The sequence below is a fragment of the Eulemur rufifrons genome, chromosome 2 (genome assembly GCF_041146395.1).
Source record: "Eulemur rufifrons isolate Redbay chromosome 2, OSU_ERuf_1, whole genome shotgun sequence".
Lineage (NCBI taxonomy): Eukaryota > Metazoa > Chordata > Mammalia > Primates > Lemuridae > Eulemur > Eulemur rufifrons.
In genome coordinates, this window is record NC_090984.1 from 123,257,964 (window position 1) to 123,279,160 (window position 21,197).

The 21,197-nt window shown below is 44.3% G+C and overlaps 1 protein-coding gene across 5 annotated transcripts in view; it reads left to right on the forward strand.

Annotated features, from left to right (window-relative positions):
* The window catches only part of PPP2R5C (protein phosphatase 2 regulatory subunit B'gamma), a 139,615-nt gene that overhangs the window by 104,683 nt on the left and 13,735 nt on the right, over positions 1-21,197 (forward strand). For all 5 annotated transcript variants that reach the window (XM_069489809.1, XM_069489818.1, XM_069489829.1 and 2 more), the window contains 9 exons: positions 1,204-1,314; positions 2,378-2,470; positions 2,557-2,687; positions 8,034-8,093; positions 10,358-10,466; positions 11,666-11,719; positions 15,556-15,726; positions 18,668-18,795; positions 21,089-21,190. In XM_069489809.1, coding sequence (XP_069345910.1) covers positions 1,204-1,314; positions 2,378-2,470; positions 2,557-2,687; positions 8,034-8,093; positions 10,358-10,466; positions 11,666-11,719; positions 15,556-15,726; positions 18,668-18,795; positions 21,089-21,190 — 959 coding nt within the window. The remainder of the gene's footprint in view (positions 1-1,203; positions 1,315-2,377; positions 2,471-2,556; positions 2,688-8,033; positions 8,094-10,357; positions 10,467-11,665; positions 11,720-15,555; positions 15,727-18,667; positions 18,796-21,088; positions 21,191-21,197) is intronic.

Consider the following 21,197-nt stretch of genomic DNA (forward strand, 5'->3'; position numbering starts at 1 on the left):
TTATGTCTTAGGAACATTACTCATATTTTTACTAAGAACTTTTGTTTCATTAATTGTTTCTGGATGTTCAACCTCTTTTCATCCTTCCTCTCCTGTCCTTCTGCATCCATTGCAGTTGCTCTTTGCATCAGGCCCTTTCTCAGACGGTGCAGAGTGTAAACGTTTGGTGCTCAGAGCTTTTATAGCTGATGGCTTCATGACGATGTTAAGCGTTGGAGTTCAGTATCAATAACAGTAAAGAAAGGAACAAAAGGGGTAACACTGAGTATTAGCTTGGTTTTTGCAAGACTGGATATCTGAGTGGCCAGGGTTTCCCTGGACTCTCTGTAGATATCTTCTCATTGTTGCGGTGGTGTCAGATTTAATCTTCCATGTCAGATGTTTTGATCTTTTGCTTTTAGAGTGGTGGGGCAGGGGCTTTTGTGGTGAGCTTGTTCACCAGAGCCGAGTTCTGTAACTGGCATGTGATGGCGTCAAAGATTTCATAAGGTAACTGATCAAATTTAGACCTGGTACAAAAGAAAAACAGGTGATAAATTGATGATACGGAAAAACTAAACTTTTAGGTTTATGTCATTGATCTATCAGTATATATAGTGCAAATTCAAACAGATAGGGAGAAACGTAGCCACAGTGCCTGGAGGCACAACTAGGCCATCTTCCAATGGTTCTCTCCGTGCTGAGCAGTCCTTCCCTGGAAATGATCCTGGCCACCCACGCAAAAGTTGCCCCATCTTGACTCTTGCTCTTCTCATCATTGCTGATTACAGAGGATCTCGGGCCCATCTCACGTGGGTCATCTCTGGGCCACGAGGCACGTGCTGTTTTCTTACCATTTTCAGTTGCCTGATCTCTGCTTTTCTCATCTTACCCTTTTCTTACTATCACCTGGAACATTCTCCTTGCTTTTACACTCAGTGGATATAAGACCTCAGAAGTCATTGCCATGCCATCAGCATTTGTTGGTGTTGGTTATCTTTTAAAGTTTGGCAGTTAAGAGTCCAAACAACTTTGGTGATCACCTGTCCAAGGTGCTCTGCCTCCTGCTAAAGTTTTGATGCAGACTCTCTTTGGGGACCCACGCTGCTTCTGTGTTTTGAGAATGGGAAGAAGCTATCCTTAGAATTACTTAAGACTTTTTAAAATTGACTCTGCAAATATTTCAAATGTCCTGGTTGTAATTATAGAACATGTGGATTTTAGTTTGCAGTTAACATGTTTCGAACATTACCACCTTCCTCCAATCCTACGGGAGCAGAATTTGACCCAGAGGAGGACGAACCAACGTTAGAAGCAGCGTGGCCTCATCTACAGGTACTGGGCTCTGGGAGAGCACAGGGTCAGAGGGCACGAGCTGCAAGTGGGGATGTTCCTGGGGTTCCGTGGAGCAGCTGCACTGGCCGGAGGCCTCGCTTCAGCTGGTGGCAGATAGGCCTCTCATCTTCAGTGCCACAGTCCTTGCAAACCTGTAAATACAAAGGAAATATTTCAGTAGAACAGAGAAAAGTTATCTTGTATATGTGTTTGGACACTTTACACGAATGACAAAGCTGTAGAATTGTCAGTATGTGTTCAATGGAAATGACCGCTTTGTTGATAGCTGCTGAATTCGGGCCTGGAGGACTCGGGCAGACATTGTCCCAGTTTTCAGTACTAAGATTTAACGTGTGCCCACCAGGCGCCCAGGCCCCCGTGCTGATGACTGCCTTTTTGCAGCACATTTGTAAGGTGGAAGGTGTTGGTGAAGAGGTCTGAGGCCAGAGTGAGCAGAGCACCTGTCAGAGGTGCTGATGAGAGGGCTGGGCCGCGCAGGATGGGGAAATGAGGCGGCCTGAAGGGGGTGGGACTAAACCGGGAGCCGACGGGAAGGCGGGTGGCTCAGTAGCCACATGGTCCCCACTCACAGCATCAGGGCTCCACATGAGACTCCTGACAGCAGGCCACACTGCCTGACCCAGCACACTCAGAGTGGCAAGGACCATCTCCCCTCATGGCCCCAGAGCTGCTGTCCCCTTGGCTCTGCCCCAGCACTACAGGACGCTCACAGGTGACAGGCTACAAATCCCACCCTGGAGTTTGGTCGTGGCCTGGCTTGTGACAGCTGTGCCCTGTGGTCTCTGGGCAGTGTAGTTTAAGTGTTGGTGACATCGGCCATGGAAATCATTTTCTTTAAATGTCATTTTAAGTATCTGTGGTTGTGACTAAATAAGATAATTACCATCACCAGTTATAATTAAATTAAGCCATGTAATTTAGCGCTGATTCTGTAGATGTGTGACTTTTTTTAAAGGCTAATATTCCCAGGCAAATAAAGATTCAATTCATGGTGTATTTTAATATCCATTTATTTGACTCATTGTTGTTTTTTTTCTCCTAGCTTGTTTATGAATTTTTCTTAAGATTTTTAGAGTCTCCAGATTTCCAGCCTAATATAGCGAAGAAATATATTGATCAGAAATTTGTATTGCAGGTAAGGTACAACTCAGTTGAAACTACAAAAGCCCTAACCTACAGAGCGGTAACACCAAGTCACTAAGTGTCTTTTTCTCCTTGAAGCTTTTAGAGCTCTTTGACAGTGAAGATCCTCGGGAGAGAGATTTTCTTAAAACCACCCTTCACAGAATCTATGGGAAGTTCTTAGGCTTGAGAGCATACATCAGAAAACAGATAAATAATATATTTTATAGGTAAGTCCGTATGTGGCTGACATTTTCTTTGTGCACGGTGATGTCCATTCCCACACTTGATCCCCCTCCTGGCCTGGCATTTCCTTTGACGGGGGACTGCGGCCCAGGGAGCTGGCTCTCAAGCAGCCTGTTCTTGTGTGCAGGTGGACCCCGTGTGTGGCTGGACTTGTCCCCACTCCCTTCCTGCCCTGCCCCCCAGCTGCTCCCCCGCACCCCTGGTGCCTCACCACACACACCTCCCGTTTCAGCTTCTGCTGAGATGTCCAATCACCCAGAAATACGGATGAATTGATTCTGTCCAAGCCAACCTCCACCTGTGCACTACTGCATTCTTCCCCATGGAATCTTAGGGAGAGCAGGAAGGGTGAGAAGTGATGCAATTAGTTTTTAGGAAACACCAGATCTGTGAGCCTAGATTAGAGGTTCTGAGACTCCCGCTATGCACCAGGGGAAGGGAACCCTGCTGGAAGCAGCAGGTCGAGGAGGACAGCTTCCGACATCGAACCCACCTCTGGGCCATGGGACCCCAGTGAGTGATCACAGAGGCCTGTAGCCGCCCCGAGGCCACCCTCTTCGTAGTCTAGCTCTGCTTGGCCCCAGGCCCCTGCCAGACCAGGGCTGTGCAGCTGGTACTCCCTCTGCCTGGGTGCCCTGTTCCACCAGCCCTTCTCTCAGCCTCCCAGGCTTCCCAAAATGTCCTTCCACCAGGGAGCCCACCTGACTAGGCACATGCATCTGGTCTCCCACGAGGGCAGCCACCATGTGGGCCGATTTGTCACATGCCCCAGCTCGTGGTGTCATCCAGTAAATGTTAATAGAGGAAACAGTTCATGTTTTTCTTCTCTGTCCCTGGAAAACTTACTAAATGAGCAATTTAGTCTACACACTTTGGCTTCTCAGGTTAGCTTGCCTCTCTAAGGCACCTGAGGGTGGTGCGAGGTGGTGACAGATACTAGCAGTGACAGAGGCAGTGTGAAGGTGTCCCTCTGTGAGATAAGAACATGGGTAGGTTTCCTGCAGCCCAGCTGCAGGGCCTCAGGGAGGATGAAGTGCGAGCCATTGCTGGAGAAAGGCCAGGTGTCCACTGTGACAAACACAGGCCTGGCGTCCTTTCTTAGTCATGATGACCGAGTAAGGGAGAAGAAGAGGGCCAGCCGAGACAGACAGGCAGGCAGCAGCTGAGCTCCCGGCCTCGTGCCCCAGCCGCTGCGCAGCCCTGTGCTCAGCTCCCTTGCCTGTGTCTTGGCAGCCGTCAGGCTCTGATTCCCGCCCTGATGCTCACACCTGGTAGGGCCCTTCGGTGTTGGAGCTCTTGTTCTGTGCGTGGCTTTCCTTTGAACTCCTTCCAAGTTCCCCACGTCCCATTTGTATAATGGAGCCCGGGGCCCTGGCTCACCAACTATAATCAGAGGGTGACGTCAGCATCCTGAGTGTTGGGTTTCTATTTTATGTTTCTTGCTATCATGCTTCCTTTTTAACAAGATTATTACTTGGCTGATACACTTACCTATGAAAATAAATACACATTATTTAAACAACACAGAATGGGTACAATTTAAATTCCAGTCTTTGGGGCCCAAAATTAAAGCTCTACCTAAAGTGTTTTTGTTTTCTTAATATTAATAGGTTTTGTTCAAATAGCAGAATCATGAATCTATTGAACACCTGTATTAAAGAAATAGCAAATGTTTTGTATCCTAAAGAACTTTAATTTAAAAACTAGAATACTTGGCCGGGCGCGGTGGCTCACGCCTGTAATCCTAGCACTCTGGGAGGCCGAGGCGGGTGGATTGCTCAAGGTCAGGAGTTCGAGACCAGCCTGAGCGAGACCCCGTCTCTACTAAAAATAGAAAGACATTATATGGACAACTAAAAATCTATATAGAAAAAATTAGCCGGGCGTAGTGGCGCATGCCTGTAGTCCCAGCTACTCGGGAGGCTGAGGCAGTAGGATCGCTTAAGCCGAGGAGTCTGAGGTTGCTGTGAGCTAAGCTGACGCCACGGCACTCACTCTAGCCTGGGCAACAAAGTGAGACTCTGTCTCAACAAAAAAAAAAAAAAAAAAAAACTAGAATACTTTATAATAGATTATTATTCAAAAGTTAGTACACATAATTTAGTTCAATTCTCACTAAAGGCTTGATGCTAGAGGATGGTATTTGTGTGTGTATGTTTTAGTAATCTCTCTATAATTATCTTGATACATGCAACCCAAAGCAAGCATGTTACCGAGATTCCATAATTGGTTTGGGTCCTCATTGTCAATACTGCTCCCTCCTCATTTCCTGTGAGGATAAAATAAGGAGAAAGATACTGAAGATGTGTTCAGCTCACTAAGTTCTATGTAGTACAGCTATGTCGTGTAAGACAAAATATTTTGAACGTATTTGGTTGAACTTACTGAAAATGTTAATATAAAGTTCCTGTTTCTTTCTATAGTTTCTCATCCTAGTCAGCTTTGTTTAGACGTGAGCCAAACAGTGCTTTAGATACCCCCCGACGCCGCTTTGGCCAGCAGTGGGACGGAAGGCGAGGTGGGCAAGGTGGGCAGCAGCTCCTTCTCTCTTGCTGCGTACCCAGCCACCCGCAGCTCAGTGGCTTCGCTCAGCCACGGTCTGCCATCCCTCACGTTCTGTCACCTCAGCTGGGCTCAGCAGGACAGTTCTGCTCTACATGATGTCTGCGAGGGCTGGAATGTCCACAGTGATTTCTTCCCTGATATGTGGGGTGGCCTGCTCGGGCTCCCTCACAGCACGTGGCCTCTGCTGCTTCTCAGAAGGAAGAGGCAGGAGCTGCCAGTCCTCTCAAGGGTTTGGCCCAGAACAGGACAAAATCACTTCACCCTTTATGTTGGGTGATCACGAGGACAGCCTGGATTCAGAGGGAGGGCACAGAACACATTATGCAGGAAGGATAGGAATTGATGACATCCATTTGAGAGACTTCTACAACAAGCAGGTTCCAGCTCAGTTTTTAGAGTGTCTAATTCCTTTTTTGCTGAAAGTGAAAAACACTCCTCCCTGCTCTGAACAGATATTTATGGCTTCTCTCCCATTTTGCACCTTCCTGTTTTATCTCCCTCTGGAAAAGTAAGGAGAAGAACTATCCTTATTCTTTCTTATACCTACTTTAAATCAGGTTAAAATAATTAGAAAGTAAATAATTAGAAAGTTAAAATAATTAGTAAGAATGTAGTAATGTTGATTGAGGAAAATGAAATGGCTTTTCACTAAAAGCCGTCCTCACATGAATGTCAAAGCTGGTGGAGATAGATCAGAAACAGTGCGAAGGGATTCGGGCGTGTTTGTCCTGAGAGGCCCAGAGCTGACCACCCAGGCTCCTTGGGAGCCTCAGTGACCTGCTGGCTGCACAGCTCTCCGGGGTACGTGTGAGGGGGAGCAGAAGACTGAAGTTGGGGGACTGCACCGTATACAAAGGTAGCCTTCAGGGTGAGTTTCACAAAGTAAAGTGCTTCTCCATGTAGTCGCACCACAGAGGGTTTAGGCTTAGTTACAGCTTCCAAGTTCTCAGGACAGGTGCGATCAGGAGGACATGGGACAAGAACACTTTGCCTTCTGTGTATTCGCACCACCAACATTCTTGTCACCCAGGTTGCCACATTCTATCACAGTCACTTCCCTGCTCACGTTCAGGCTGAAGCCAAATTCATATTTTGCTACTGCATTTCACTGCCCGGTGGTTCTGCTCCTGGTGCCGGGGCTGGGTCTCGGCCTGTCTGGGCTGGCCTTCCGGCCTGTCCTGCACCACGCCCACCTTCCCACCCCGCTGCTCCGGGTCACAGACCTTCGTTCTGGCCAAACAAGTTCCTCCCCGCTCCACACTCCGATTTTTTAGTATCTGTCAAAATCCTTCAGGGCCCAATTAAAACACCCACAATTGAGTAAATTTTGGTCATTTGGGAATATAGAAATGTTAAGGCCATTCTTGAGAAATATTTCACATCTGTAGAAGTTTGGCTTGTTCTTTACCTTAAGGCCACTATTCTATTTGTTTCAAACCACAGTGAAAAAAACATTTTTTTTTGAGAACAGGGTCTTGCTCTGTTGCCTAGCCTGGAGTGCAGTGGCATCATCATAGCTCACGGCAACCTCAGTCCTCCTGCCTCAGCTTCCCAAGTAGCTGAGACTATAGGCGCACGTCACCATGCCCAGCTATTTTTTTTTTTTTTTAATAGAGGCAGGGTCTCACTCTTGCTCAGGCTGGTCTCGAAGTCCTAGCCTCAAGCAGTCCTCCTGCCTTAGCCTCCCACAGTGCTGGGATTACGAGCATGAGCCGCCACACCTGGCCTACAATGAAAATTTTTTAAACTTTACGAATTTATTTTTGCCTTGGAGCTGTCTTTAAGCAAATAGTTTTCATCTGACAGGCAGGAACCTTTTTCAGACTTCTCTCTTACTTCCTGTAGAATACTCTGCGTGTATTGGTTCAGACCAATGCAAGGCAATCAAGGCCACAGGCAGGAGTGGCTTGTTTATACGGGAACCCTGGGGAGAGGACATGTCCTGTTCCTTCTCTCTGTCCCCAGTTTATTCAGCAGACGTGTTTAAGAATCAAACAGATGCCTGGCGTGGTCCTAACCCTGGGAGCACAGTAATGAGAAGTGATCCCATCTGGAGGGAGACAGGCCGACACGAGGGGTGGGGTGCATGGTCCAGGAGCTCCCCTAGAAGCAGGCACTCTGGGCAGAGGCTGCTCTGGGGAAGGGAACCAGGGCAGACTGGCGTTCCAGAAAGATTGCACCTGAGGCAGCGGAGAGAAAGCATAGGGGTGTCAGCAGGCAAGCAGGCAGGATGGTCTAGGGAAGTGTTCAGGAAATCACTTCTGCCCTTTGCAGGGACTGTGCAAATATTGTAGGCTTTAAAATGGAGTAAGACATACACTTATGTTGAAATGCGGTGAAAAAATAAAATGAATTAATGGATGGGTAGAGAGGTGAATAGACAGATGTACATGTGACTAAGCTAATAGAGCACAGTGGTAATGGTTGAATCTGGGTGGTTCAAATAGGGGTGTTTGTTGTAAAATTCTTTCAACTTTATTGGATGCTTGATAGTTTTCAAAATAAAATATTGAGAAGAAATCAGCAAGACCAAGCTCTCTGTTCTAAAGGTATTTGCATCTACAGGTTCTGAGGAGTGTCTTTGGTTCACTTGGTAATAGTGAGCAGCTGCCTGGGCCCCATGACGGTTTTCACAAATAGACGTGTTTGTCCTTGCCCGGCTATGTGACTTTCTCCTACAAGCATTGTTCTCTTATTCAGGGGAATTTAGTCTTTCCAGCTGTTATTTCAGTGTCTAATTCTGATTGACAAATTGTTTTTTCTAGGTTTATTTATGAAACAGAGCATCACAATGGCATAGCAGAATTACTGGAAATATTGGGAAGGTAAGTCTGTGTTAGTGGCATCAAATGACTATGGATGGAACTTATGCCACAATGATCCAGTTCATTCGGTTCAACTGCCCCAGTCCCCAAAGTGAGGCAGCCGAAACCATTCTCTAAAGTAACGTAAATGAGACTTCAGTTACGGAGGGGTTGGTGAGCTCGTGGATTAGAACACACCAAATGACTGATTCTCCCATTTTTATGTTTCTATATGTAGATCTACTTCATATACCTCAGTATCATTACTATGGAAACATAATTTAAATTATTTCCTCAAGAGCAATGTTAAAAATAGTTACACAAGAAGGTTTATATTAGACACTTTGTAAGAAGAATAGATGGTACATTTGGGATATTGAGTAAATGCTTTTTTTTTTTTACATTATAAACAACTTTTTTATTCTAATTATTCAAATAATACATACTAATTGAAGAAAGTTTAAAAATGAACCGCAAAGAAAAATAAAAAGAAAACATGTATTTTTGACATAATTGTAAGCATGTGTAATTTATATCTTGCTTTTTTCTTTATTCTTATTTCCGCATATTGTGGGGGTACAAAAGTTTAGGTTACGTATATAAAATGGCTTTGATTTTATGAATTTTTATATGTATCTTATAAGATAATTAACATTTGAAAACTTTCATCATCTTAATCTGAGTAAAGTTTTTGCTTGCTGTCATATTTTTAAATTGATAATGCATAGATTTTACAGTAGACCTCCTAACCCATTGTTTCCCAAACGGAATACCTCAGGGCTCCATGGCGAGCAGGCTTGGAAAAATGCTTTTCGCCTCTGCCTCTCCGGGGCTTTAGTGCACGTTAGCCGCTCAGCGTTCTGAGTAACCTGCAGGGAAGAAACTCAGTGCTCTTGTTAAATCTAGTGATTCCCTACAGCATTGGAACAAAGGATTCTTTCCTCGTGGCGTGCTATTATTATCTGGGTAATATGGTCCTGCCCAGTAGTTCTGAGAAAAACTGTCCTTGCTATTTAAGATGTAATTTGAAAAAAACGTTGGTCCTTATTGAAAATTTTGCTTTGATTAGTTTCGACAGACTCGGCTGGGGTTTCTCTCTCAGTGTAGCGTAGTATAGTGAGTGGTTAAGAGGCTGCCCCTTACCACTTGTATGACCTTGGGCAAGTTAATTCTCTAAAATGGGGAAAATAATCGATTTTCCCTCCCAGATGCTTGCGAGGAGGGGTTAAGCTACGTAAGGTGTTCAGCACAGCTTGCCACATAGCGTGGGTCAGGGCCCTTGCGCAGCCACCACTGCTAGGCTTATTTTTATTCTTCTAGAAGAGGGTCTTGCCTTGAGAGTTTCCCCATGTGAATGAGCAGATCATCCTTGAAGGGCCACTCCAGACCCCGCCTCCTGCAGCACCCAGTGCCCTGTGCTGAGTGACTAACGGAGGACCACCCTCGAAATCTGTCTGCTTCCACGGCTCTCTGTAACGTCTATTTGTGTTTGCCTAATTATAGAACTGAGTAAATAAACTAGTTGATGTTTGAGACAAAAACTTCAGTTTGGAGGCTCTAAGTCGGACCCTCTTCCCTTGCAGAAGAGAACAGCTTTCTGATTGATTTTTAACCAACACACCTGCTCTGCACACACTTGGACTCTGTTGCTAACACTAGAATAATGAGTCTGAATTACTGCAGGGATGCGTGACTTCCTAGAGATGGATGATGGAAGGTGCTGGGCGTAGGGGCACCTGGAGCTGGGGGTCCCACCTGAGCTGTCCAGTCTTCTTGGCCCTGTTTGAGCAAAAGATTTTGCCCTTGCTGTTGAGCCAGCTTCCTGCTGTTCCGGGCAATGCCCTATAAGCCCAGAATTTTAAAATTATCTTGTACTTACAAAGATAAAAATGACTGTGCCTCCTTAAAGGCATTTAATTTTATTTAAATTTTTGCTAATAACCTCTTTTTTCTGAAACACTTATGTACACATACACACACACACACACACACACACATATATATATATATATATATATTTTTTTTTTTTTTGAGAGAGTCTCACTATGTTGTCTGGGCTGCAATGCAGTGGTGCAATCTTAGCTCACTGTAGCCTCAAACTCCTAGGCCCAAGTGATCCTTCCTCCTCAGCCTCCTGAGTAGCTGGGACTACAGGCTCTTGGCTACATATATTTTGCCTGCTGGGTTTTCATGCTGAAAACAAAAACTGAAAGAAAAACAGCAAGATATTTGCTTAAAATGTAGGATTTATATATATTCAAGCCAAATAAATTTTCTTTTTCCAGTATAATTAATGGATTTGCCTTACCACTAAAAGAAGAGCACAAGATTTTCTTATTGAAGGTGTTACTACCTTTGCACAAAGTGAAATCTCTGAGTGTCTACCATCCCCAGGTAAGGGAGGTGCTGGCGGGCACAGCTATCATCATTTGAGCAGGATTGAACTCAAGATAGTGAATCCAGCCTTGAACCAAGAGTGTTTTCTTTTTTATATCATATTAGTGACTTCAGTAACAAGGTTCTGGCAATAACTGAAAGAATAAAGGGGTAAAGAAAGATCTCTTTTAAGAAATTCAGAGAAATATCAAGAATATAGAATTTTAAAATTAGTTTTAAGCATAGAGAAGGGAATACATAACTCTCTGAAAGGAGTCAAGAGGAAGATTTTCTGTAATGTGATCTAAAATCCAGTACCTTAAAGAAAAATAGCCTGTAGGTCCATGGCCTATGAAAAAGTTTAAAAAAAGAAAAAGCTGTGGATTTTTAAAACTGACAGAATATAACTACAGATATACTGAAAGATTGGTTAATAAGTGCTTGCTAATTGGTTAGTGGACTGGATTTATTTAGATTTGGTTTTCCTTCACTCTTATGTGTAGACAACTAAAGCTATGCTGATTGCAACACACTGAAGATTTATTTCAGAAAAACTCCCACCTTGGGCTGCAGGTGATATGTCCATTCGCTTCTAGCTGACACAGGCCTGGCACCAAGTCGTCACGCCATAGTATGTGCTCAGGAAGGCAGGCCCCACTTTGGCAGCTCAGCATGGGAAATTACAGACAGTGCATTCTTTAATGGATTCTCATGACAGTGGCTTCCTGAGAAATATTTTACTTATTTTCTCTGATTGCTATTAACTGGTAATATCTTTATATCCAGCCAGATTATCATATGAATGGTATAAAAGAAGTTAATAGTTCAGATATTTAATGAAACCAGATGTTAATTTGATTTTTCCCAGCTATTAGATTACGTTTCATCATAATCTCCAAAAGGACCACAAGAAAAATCCCCATCACACTGTGTTGACTTGGTGGTGGTGTCAGTCTGAAAGACTGTTTGCTAGATTTTTTTTTTGTTTTTTAGCTTTCTGATCTATCACCAATTAATAGGGAAAGAATTCTCGCATAGGTGCTGGGGCTCCCCCCGAGGTCCCCCCTCAGAGCCTCCAGTGAGGGTGGATGGCACACCTGGGGGCAGCTCGTCCATCACACCAGGCTTTTGTGCCATAAAAAGGTGTTAAACAGCAGGTCTAGAAGCACAGCAGCATTTCCATGTTGAAATGTTAACACTCTCCTTTTACTTTTTAGCTGGCGTACTGTGTAGTGCAGTTTTTAGAAAAGGACAGCACCCTCACCGAACCAGTAAGTTCACTCTCTGCGCTTAATTCTAGTGCTGACATCTTGTAAGATGTGTATATTTCACTAAATGTAAATATTGCAGTGCCTGCTTCATTCACCAAATTCTGCGCAAACAGCTTTTTCATCTTAAGTCACAATACTCGTAAACAGGCCCATTTCATTCATTTGTTACAGGTTTTCAGAGTATAGTCATTTTAATTGCAGGTTCCTTTAATGCAGTGATTATTTTATGTAATGAGATTGCCACTTTATTCCTTTTTGCACTTACTCCTTTGTGTACAAAGCACTTGAACAGTTGTAGCCACTAAATCATGGCTTGATTTGATGACATACTAAACTGACTTCGGTCAGAGGAATTATAGTAAGGGTTTGAAATACTCGTTGTACTAAAGAGGTTTTGCTATCTTGAAAATTCTTTCCAAGAGTGTTACTGTTTTGTGATCCTGAGTCACAAGTAAACATTAGATTGCTACCATTCAGTGTTTGGGTTTGTAATTTTCTTAACATTTATCTTTATTAAAAGTAAAAAGGCCAGCTGGGCACAGTGGCTCATGCCTATAATCCTAGAACTTTGGGAGGCCGAGGCTCAAGTGAGGAGGATCGCTTGAGCGCAAGAGTTAGGCTGCAGTGGGCTATGATCATGCCACTGCACTTCCTGGGTGATAGCAGGAGACCCTATCAATCAGTCTATCTATGAATACTACTGTAGCCATGGTTAACAAAGTCAGACATGTCAAACGCCAATTTAAGTATTTGAATAAACTTTTTTTGAACTTTATTAAGGTATAATTCATATACCATACAATTCGTCCATTTAAAGTGTACAATTTAAAGGGTTTTTTTGTATATTACTTAGGATTTTTCCTTAATTGTGGTAAAATTTATCATTTTAACCATTTTAAGTGTATAACTCAGTGGTATTAAATACATTTATAATGTAGTACAACCATCACCACTGTTTCCAAAGCTTTGTCATCATCCCAAACAAAAATTCTACCCATTAAATAGTAATTCCTTATTCCCCCTTCCCCCAGCCCCTGCTAACCTGTAATGTACTTTCTGTCTCTATGAATTTGACTCCTCTGGGAACCTCATATAAGTAGAATCATAAAATATTTGTCCTTTGTGTCTGGCTTATTTCACTTAGCATGTCTTGCAAGATTCATCCATGTTGTATTGTGTATCAGAACTTCATTCCTTATTATGGTTGAATAATATTCCATCATATGGATAGAACACCTTTTGTATATCCATTTATTCGTCAGTGGACACTTAGGTTGTTCCTACCTTTTAGCCATTGTGAATAATGCTGCTATTTGTATGTTGGTGTACAACTATCTGTTCGAGTCCCTGCTTTCAGTTCCTTTGGGCATATACCCAGAAGTGGAATTTCTGAATTCTATGTATTGTATGTTTAGCTTTTTGAGGAACCACCGCCATACTACAGTTTTACATTCCCACCAGCTATGTACAAATGTTCCAGTTTCTCTGGATCCTCACCAATGCTTGTTATTTTCCTTTTTTTTAAATTTAGAGTCATCTTAGTGGTATGAAGTAGTATCTTATTGTGGTTTTGATTTGCATTTCCCTAATAACTAATGATGTTGAGCATCTTTTCAGGTTCATATTGACCATTTGTATGTCTTCTTTGGAGAAATGTCTGTTTCTTTGCCCATTTTTAAAATTGGGTTGTTTTTTTTTTTATTGAGTAACAAAATAAGTAGTGTTAGGTGCAAGAAACAAGAGACAGTATGCCAGCCTCGCTTGGGTCCTTCCTCGTAAGTGTAGCCGTAGCGTGCAGCTGTGCAGACCCCGTGTGTTCAGTCCCTGTTCTTTCCTCCTAGCATCGCTTCATGCCTTGTTTCTTGCTGTGCAGATAATATAATGGTCCTATCCTGGCTTTAGAAAGCAGATTTGGTTTTCTGTATGTTAAAAACATTTAGACCCTCATCTTAGTAAATTTCTTCCTTTGCAACTCATATTTTATGAAAACACAAAGGCCATTTTGTCTTCCTTCAGCGTCGAAAGCATGTCGATGATAAGATGAAAGTGTAGACTCTGTGAATGCGTGCACCCGCTTGGTAGCGTTGAGGACACTGGTGTAAACATGCGTCTCTCAGGCCCACGCCGAAGGGACTCCTAAAGTCATGGTGTGTCTGTCTAGGCTCAGGAATTCATTGAAGTCCGATCTTAACAGACTAAGAAATAAAGGATATTTTTTTGTCCCCATTTGTAATTTGTAATTAATATTTTTCATTTGCAAATTTGTGTACACAGACTCAAAAGCTTTCTGAGCACTTTAAATACATTCACTACTATCGTGAGTAAAGGCTCCTCAGGTAACTTAGGGAAGTGAAGTTGTGTCCGTTTTCATTCGCCTGCCTTTAGGCTAATTGAGTTTTACTGCACGGCCTGGTGGCAACTCTGCTTTCTCCCTAATGTGCCAGGACAGAAGAGGGGGCCCCCAGGACTTGGGGCTGGGCTGCTGGCATGCCCACCCGGGCTGCTTGCCCTCTCCAGGAAGCCAGCAGGCCCTGGAGTTTCTTAAGGAAACCTAGGTCCTTGGAATGCACCCAGCAGCAAAGAGCCATTGTTGCCTGGGATTAGCATTCCCTGAGCAGACACCCTCCTCTGCAAAACACTGTCCTGCTCTAAAGCAGCTGAAATAACTGGGTATTGATCACAAATTGTTCCAGTGCTGTGAAAAGTAAATTCAGTTTGTGAATCTGATTCCAGAAGGAACACCTTTTCCAAAGAAATGGAATAGCCAAATCCACTGTATTTTATGGCCCCTTGTATTTCTCCTAATAAAATGCCATTTGGCAAGGAATGGTAGATTTATGAAGTGATTTGCACCTGCCATATCCTTAACAGTGGTGCCAATACAGTAGTATACTAGGAATGCAATAAATGTCTGTTACATAATTTTGAGCTAGAAGTAGGAGGAGAATCATTAAATGATGCATTTTAGAAATAATACCTTTTAAAGACAGTTGTGTTGTAGATTTTTACGAGACTTCAAAACTAGGAGCACTTTCTCTTTTTATAAATTTTGGAATTTTATAAATTATAATATCGTAAAAGATTGTCCAGGAGCCCAAATGTCAAAGCAGCAAAACAAAATTGTTGTAAATCAATGTTTTTTAAATGCCTACCTTGTTTTTTAACAACTGTAATGATTAAAAGGCCGGCTTGCTAAGCAGTGAATCGGTGTGACTAGTGAGTGAAGACAACCAGCCAGTACCAAAGAACTGACATTTGCAGCAATTGCACGGCAGTCTTGGTCCCAGCATGGCAGCTGGGTGGTGGCTCCGCCGTACTGCCGTGACGGTGCCAAACAACTGCTTTAGGGTAATAGGCTGCACTTGTACAGTGGTGTGTGCCAGTGTGTGTGCTGTATATGCACTTACATATAAATGCCTATTATGTATTTTTGTGCTTCTTTAAAACTAAGATAGCTAAACTCTAGAAATATTATTAATCTGCACTGAGTCAAATTCAATATTTTGTGCTGGTATGATCTACAGATTGCTTATTTTTTTAGTCTTTTTTTTTTTTTTAAAGCAATTGACTCTTACTGAAATGGTATCTAATCAGAAAGAGTGGGTCACATAAATTAAAATTGTGATTCTAAAGTATATAGAATTAAGCTGGGCGCAGTGGCACATACCTGTAGTCCCAGCTACTTGAGAGGCTGAGACAGGAGGAAAGCATATATTATAAAATTATACCTATTTTTCTAATTACAAAGAACCATGTACCGATTCCTGAGTTCACTGGTCACTGTCTCTTACCTTGACACTTCATGGGCATTATTCCATGTGTCTTTTCGCTTATAGGTGGTGATGGCACTTCTCAAATACTGGCCAAAGACTCACAGTCCAAAAGAAGTAATGTTTTTAAACGAATTAGAAGAGATTTTAGATGTAATTGAGCCATCAGAATTTGTGAAGATCATGGAGCCTCTTTTCCGGCAGTTAGCCAAGTGTGTCTCCAGCCCACACTTCCAGGTACGTGGGGACTGGGCAGGGAGAATTACGCCATTTCAAGATCTTCATTTAGGTAGTCTGATGGTGGAAACCTCTAGCTCTGAAATTCTCTCCCTTCATAAGCTCTTCATTTCTGACATTGTATAAACTCGTTTCCCCTTACCCTTTAAAAGAGATTTATATTTCTGATTTTTATCACTACCAAAGTCCAGAGTGAGGAGGCTGCATTAGCCAGAGTGGCCTTCTGCTTTCTTCTCCTAAGTTCCTGCTTAACCCTTAAGCCGGCCTCAGCTCACCAGCTCTCTGAGGCTGCCATCCCCAGGGGCCTCGCCAGCCTGTCTGCCTCCATCTGCCACCCATCCTTTTGCATTGTTGAGTGACGTTTATTGTGTACTCATCATGAACAAGGTAAAAATGAGCAAACCCTCCTGGTGTCTGGGGAGTGGGTGATACAGTGGAAGACGGAGACTGTGTGGCAGGGGTTGGGGGGTGGATTTGGGGAACACATCAGCGTTACCTCCCCCGACCCTGGGTGATCAGAAAAAGGCCACAAAGGTAAGGGGTCTTCCAAAGTGGGCCTTTCAGGATGGTTATGAAGGGGTCATTGACGGGGTTATTGAAACCAAAACCAATAAAATTCTGACAAGAAAGCACCGCAAGTGACCAAAAAGTAAGAAGTCTGTCTGGAGCGTGGGCAGCAGTTGTGAAGTGAGACGGGCTGAGTTGGGGTCAGGGAAGGAAATCTCTTCCGTGGCAGATAATAGAGTTCTTCTTATTTTAGAAATTTCTGCAAGTTCTCACATGCGGAATTAGAAAAGGAAAATAGTGGTTGTCAAGACTTACAGTGTGAGCAGTTTGCAGAAAGGAGTATGGCCTCCTAGAAGCCATAGCGCCAGCACCGCAGGGCACAGGCCAGAGCACCTGGCACCGGAGCGCCAGGAAGAGACTGAGGGTCGTTGGAAGCTTCCTGAAAACTGAGCCCCTTCCCCAAGTGCAGAAATAGCTATTGACAGAGGTAACGTTATACTTCCAAGAGAAGACAGGGATGAATGAAATCATCATGTGTCGTTTTAAATAAAAGCACGTGACAGGAACACAAGGAAGAGAATTCCAGGTGGGGCAGACAGAGTGTGAGAGGCTGTGTGGCCACAAGGAGCCAGGGGATGGGGCCGCTGTCCCACATGTGTGCGGAGGCCTTGCCTCCCACGGGCCACCCCAGCCAAGCACAGAGTGTGAAGGGGACACCAAGGCAGGCCGTGACGCCTGAGGGCGAGTTTGGCACCGGGACTCCCTACGGCCGTCAGCGGGAGGCTCCCCTCCCCGGCCTCCTGGCTCTGGCATCTTTATCCCCACGCAGGCTGAGCCCCTCTTGGCTTCTGCTTCAGAGCAGCACAGAGTCCTTTCCTGGATCTTTTCCAGACACATATACGTGAGGCCAGTTCATTCTTAACTTTTAGATTTTTTTTATCAAAAAAAAATTGCTGATGTTAGAAACGGGAAAAAAATTCAAAACGTAAACCATCAACCATCTTAAGCTTCTTCTGTTTTCTAATTAAGGCTTAAAATATTACCCACAAATATGTTTGTAGATAGATAGATAGATGCCTTTTAAAATACAGGGAATGGAACTCTTAAATAAGAATTAGTCTACAAGCCACCAGTGTGATTATGATCTTTTTTTTTTAATTCACACTTGTGTTCTTGTGTATGTCCATCCCTCCCACTTCAGCTAATTCACTCCTGTTCTGCAAAGTTGATCCCAGCTCACTGCCTCTGAGAAACCTTCCCTGATTCTTGAGCTTGGCACAGTTTCACCCGCCATTCTCTCTGCATCCCACCCGCACACACGGCGCCATGATCTCCGAATCTCTAGGCTGTAGGCTTCTGGCAGCAGAAATGTCAGCGCCCTCTGCTCAGAGCGTCTGAGTGCTGCTGTCAGATCTGTGCAAATGTAGGTGTGATGACGGCGTGCGGTTATGTAGGAGAAGCTCCTCTCCCAGGTCAGTGTGTGCTGTGACCGGGACAGGCCAGGTGCCCTGGCACTGCCGCAAACTCTAGGATGGTTCTGCAGAACGTGCACGTATGTGCTTGTTGATTATGGAGACAGCATATAGGTGTGAACTACTGTTGGATCTGGGTGGAGGGAGGTGGACACTCATCATACTAGACTTTCAGCTTTGTGTATGTGTGAAAGTTTTAATAATAAAAATGGGGGAACCCTCCAATGCCTTCCCATGAGTCAGGGCCAGCAGGCCTGGGCTCCATGATAAGCCTCAGTGACCTCGGTTCCTCCTATACTCACCTCACTCGTTCACTCCCCTGCTGTCTTCGCCATTGGTCCTCAACCACCATGCCGGCATCTCAGGACCTCCCTCTGGTCCCTGCTCAGAGGTCAACTCCTCTACGTTGCAGCCACACCTCCCCAGGCACACCACCACTGTCCCTCCCCCTTCCCTGCTGCCTTTCGCTGCATGAGTTTTCATTTCTAGTAAATTAAAGAATCATCCATCCTCTGTCCCCTTCCCTGCTAGAACAGAAGCTTCGTGAAGGCAAGGGTTTCTGTCTTGGTTTCACTGCTGAGTGAATGCTCGGTGCTTCAGCACGTCGCACACCTGGGGACCAAGAAACGTGGGGCAGGGAGGGAGTGAGTGGGGGTGCTGGAGAGATGGAATAAGCTCCTTTGATTGGGTCCTCAGGGTCTAGCCCGGTGTCTAGCACAAATGTTTATTGAATAAATGGAGAAATAAGTAACAGTGTTCTTGATTTCTTGATGTATAAGAAATTATCTGCTTTGTTGAGAGCTCATCAAGGTTACAAGCTAGAGTATTTTGAATTTATGGAAATAATCGTAACTTTCTGATCCAGTATGATTAGTTACTCTTTGTAGGTTCAACAGTAAGGACACCTGCCTAATGTTTCCAAGCACGGTCACCAGCACTGGGCGTGCACTTCTGTCTTTCAGGTGGCAGAGCGGGCACTGTATTACTGGAATAACGAGTACATCATGAGTTTGATCAGTGACAACGCAGCCAAGATTCTGCCCATCATGTTCCCATCCTTGTACCGCAACTCGAAGACCCATTGGAACAAGTAAGAACGAACTGGCTCTCGTCTTCTCTAGTCACTTTTAAATGTTGCATATTTTGCTGATGGTTCAATTAGAATAAAAGTCTAAATTTTAAATATTAGTTACAAAACAAAAATATTGATTTCTTTGTGGACTTACAAATCACTTAGCAGTGTGGATTGTATTTGTAGCCTTTTGTTTTACCTCCTTACCCTCATTTCACACCGTATAGAGGCACGTCTGTCTGCAGCCCCCTCGCTGCCGGTTTCGGTAGTGGCATTCTTGAGGCCTCTTCCTAAGCTCCCTCCAGAGCTGCGAAGCTCATGGGGTCGGCCCTGGCAGGAGCACAGTGGCCACCCCATTCCCAGGGTTGTCCTTTGAGCCCTGCTGACACACACTCTGGGTGAGGCCCTCTGTGAGACCCAAGGACCACCCCCCGTGTCACTACCCAAGTACGAAAAGGAAGAGCGGCGACCTAAACACAGCCCAAGGGGTTGCAAACACTTACTTCTACTTCTCTCCTTTGTATTTTTACTTAGGGAAGATGAATAAATCAATTTACTAAGCAACGCTCTTTTGAAACTTTAAAAGGAAATTTCCAGTGCAATGTGGGTGCCATATTATTTTTTAATACTGAATTTAATACTCCTGTTATTTAAATAAATATGAGCATCAATTTTTCTTTCTCCATCTTCTTTCATTTTTTTCCTTTGTGTATTATAATCATAACTCAGAATTTAAAGCAGGGAGAGCAGAGCTACCACGATATCTAGTCCTGCTCCTGCTCCCTTATTTTATAGACCTGGGAAGAGGAAAGTGAGACTTGGAGGGAATAAGGAGCCCGACTGACCTGCAGTCCCCGAGCTGGCGAGCAGCTCTCAGGTTCCAGTGCGGTGTTCTGACTCGCAGTGTCTGTCGCAGCACCCCTCCTGCACCCGTCCCTGCCTGCTCAAGGCTGCGGGGGTGCTGACCCCCCGCCCCCCAGAATCAAGCCCCAAGGCAGCAGGCAGACAGGCATTGGCCCGCCTGGAGCCCTGGAGCACTGAGCCAGGCCATAAGTACACGGAGTCCTCTGGGCGTTGGCCGTCCAGGAGGTGACTAGAGAATGGCAGACGGGCCACAGTCAGCCTGACCTTGGTTCATCTGGACCTAGGCAAGTTAGCCTCTAGGTCTTTCTCGGCCAGTTTTCTCATCTGAAAAATAGAGAAAATAAATTGCTTTGGTTTGCAGCAACCTTCACCTGGTTGTGAAGGTTAAGATAGAATTAATATATATAAAGTACCTGGCACATGCTTGAAGCAAACATTGGGTACGTGTTTGCCGTCACTCTGGGACTGCAGGACTAGCAGTGGTGCTGCTCTCGGTGGCCGCGGCAGCAGCTGGGACCATCATAGCAGTAGTACAGCGGTCATAGCTGTTAGCACAGTAGCGCCACTTTTTTTTTTTAATTGAACAGGACAGGTGATAACAAAGGCCCCCGGAGTTTCGCTGTATGTCCCGAGTATCATTTAGTATGACGTGAAAGCCAGTACAGTTAGTAACTGGCTTTCAGTTCCTGCCCATTGCAAAGAAAGAGTGTTCTTTTAAGTGTTTTCTAAATACAATTTAGGTTTTATTATAAAATGGATTAGGAAGTGGTTATGATTTGAGAGTGAAGCTTTTTGTTTTTTTTTTTAACTCTGTTGTATTGTTGCTCACAATTCTGTGGGTTGACCAAGCTCTGCTGGGCAGAGTTTTTCTGCTTATCTCCCTTGGGGGCTCTTACTGTGTTGCAATCAGATGGCGTCTGGGACCAGAGTCATCTAGAGGCTCAGCTGGGACAGTTTGGCCTCTCTCCCTCTCCATGTATGTCAGAGCCTCACAGCTAAGTTCTGATTAAGCTGTTTCATGCTAATTTTATTTTCTGCCTTTCAAAGCTCTACTTTGGCATTATTAAAATTAATTTTTCTGTCCTCAGTGAATTAAGATTGAGAGGAAACTGACATTTATAGGAAATAGTTATCCCATTATTGCCCTTTTTATAATCTTGTCTGAATTATTTTTGTTCAAGTTTCAACATTTTTTATTCAGCTTCCAAGCGAGGTGGCTCTTGGCTACTGTCAGCCAGGCTGTAGACCAGGCAGCCTGCTGTGCTGGCGTGAGGGCCGTCGAGAGGGACAAGCCCACAGGTCTGTGCGCTGACGCTGAGGAGAGAAAGTAAATGAATCACAACCAACAGGCTTGTCCTTTGGAGGCTCAGGGAGCTTGTGGAATGTGGGGCTGTGGCAGAGGTGGGGGAGGGGGACCCCGAGTTTCACCGTGAAGTTTTCTTTATAGGACGATACATGGCTTGATATACAATGCTCTGAAACTCTTCATGGAGATGAACCAAAAACTATTTGATGACTGCACTCAACAGTTTAAGGCAGAGAAACTGAAGTAAGTT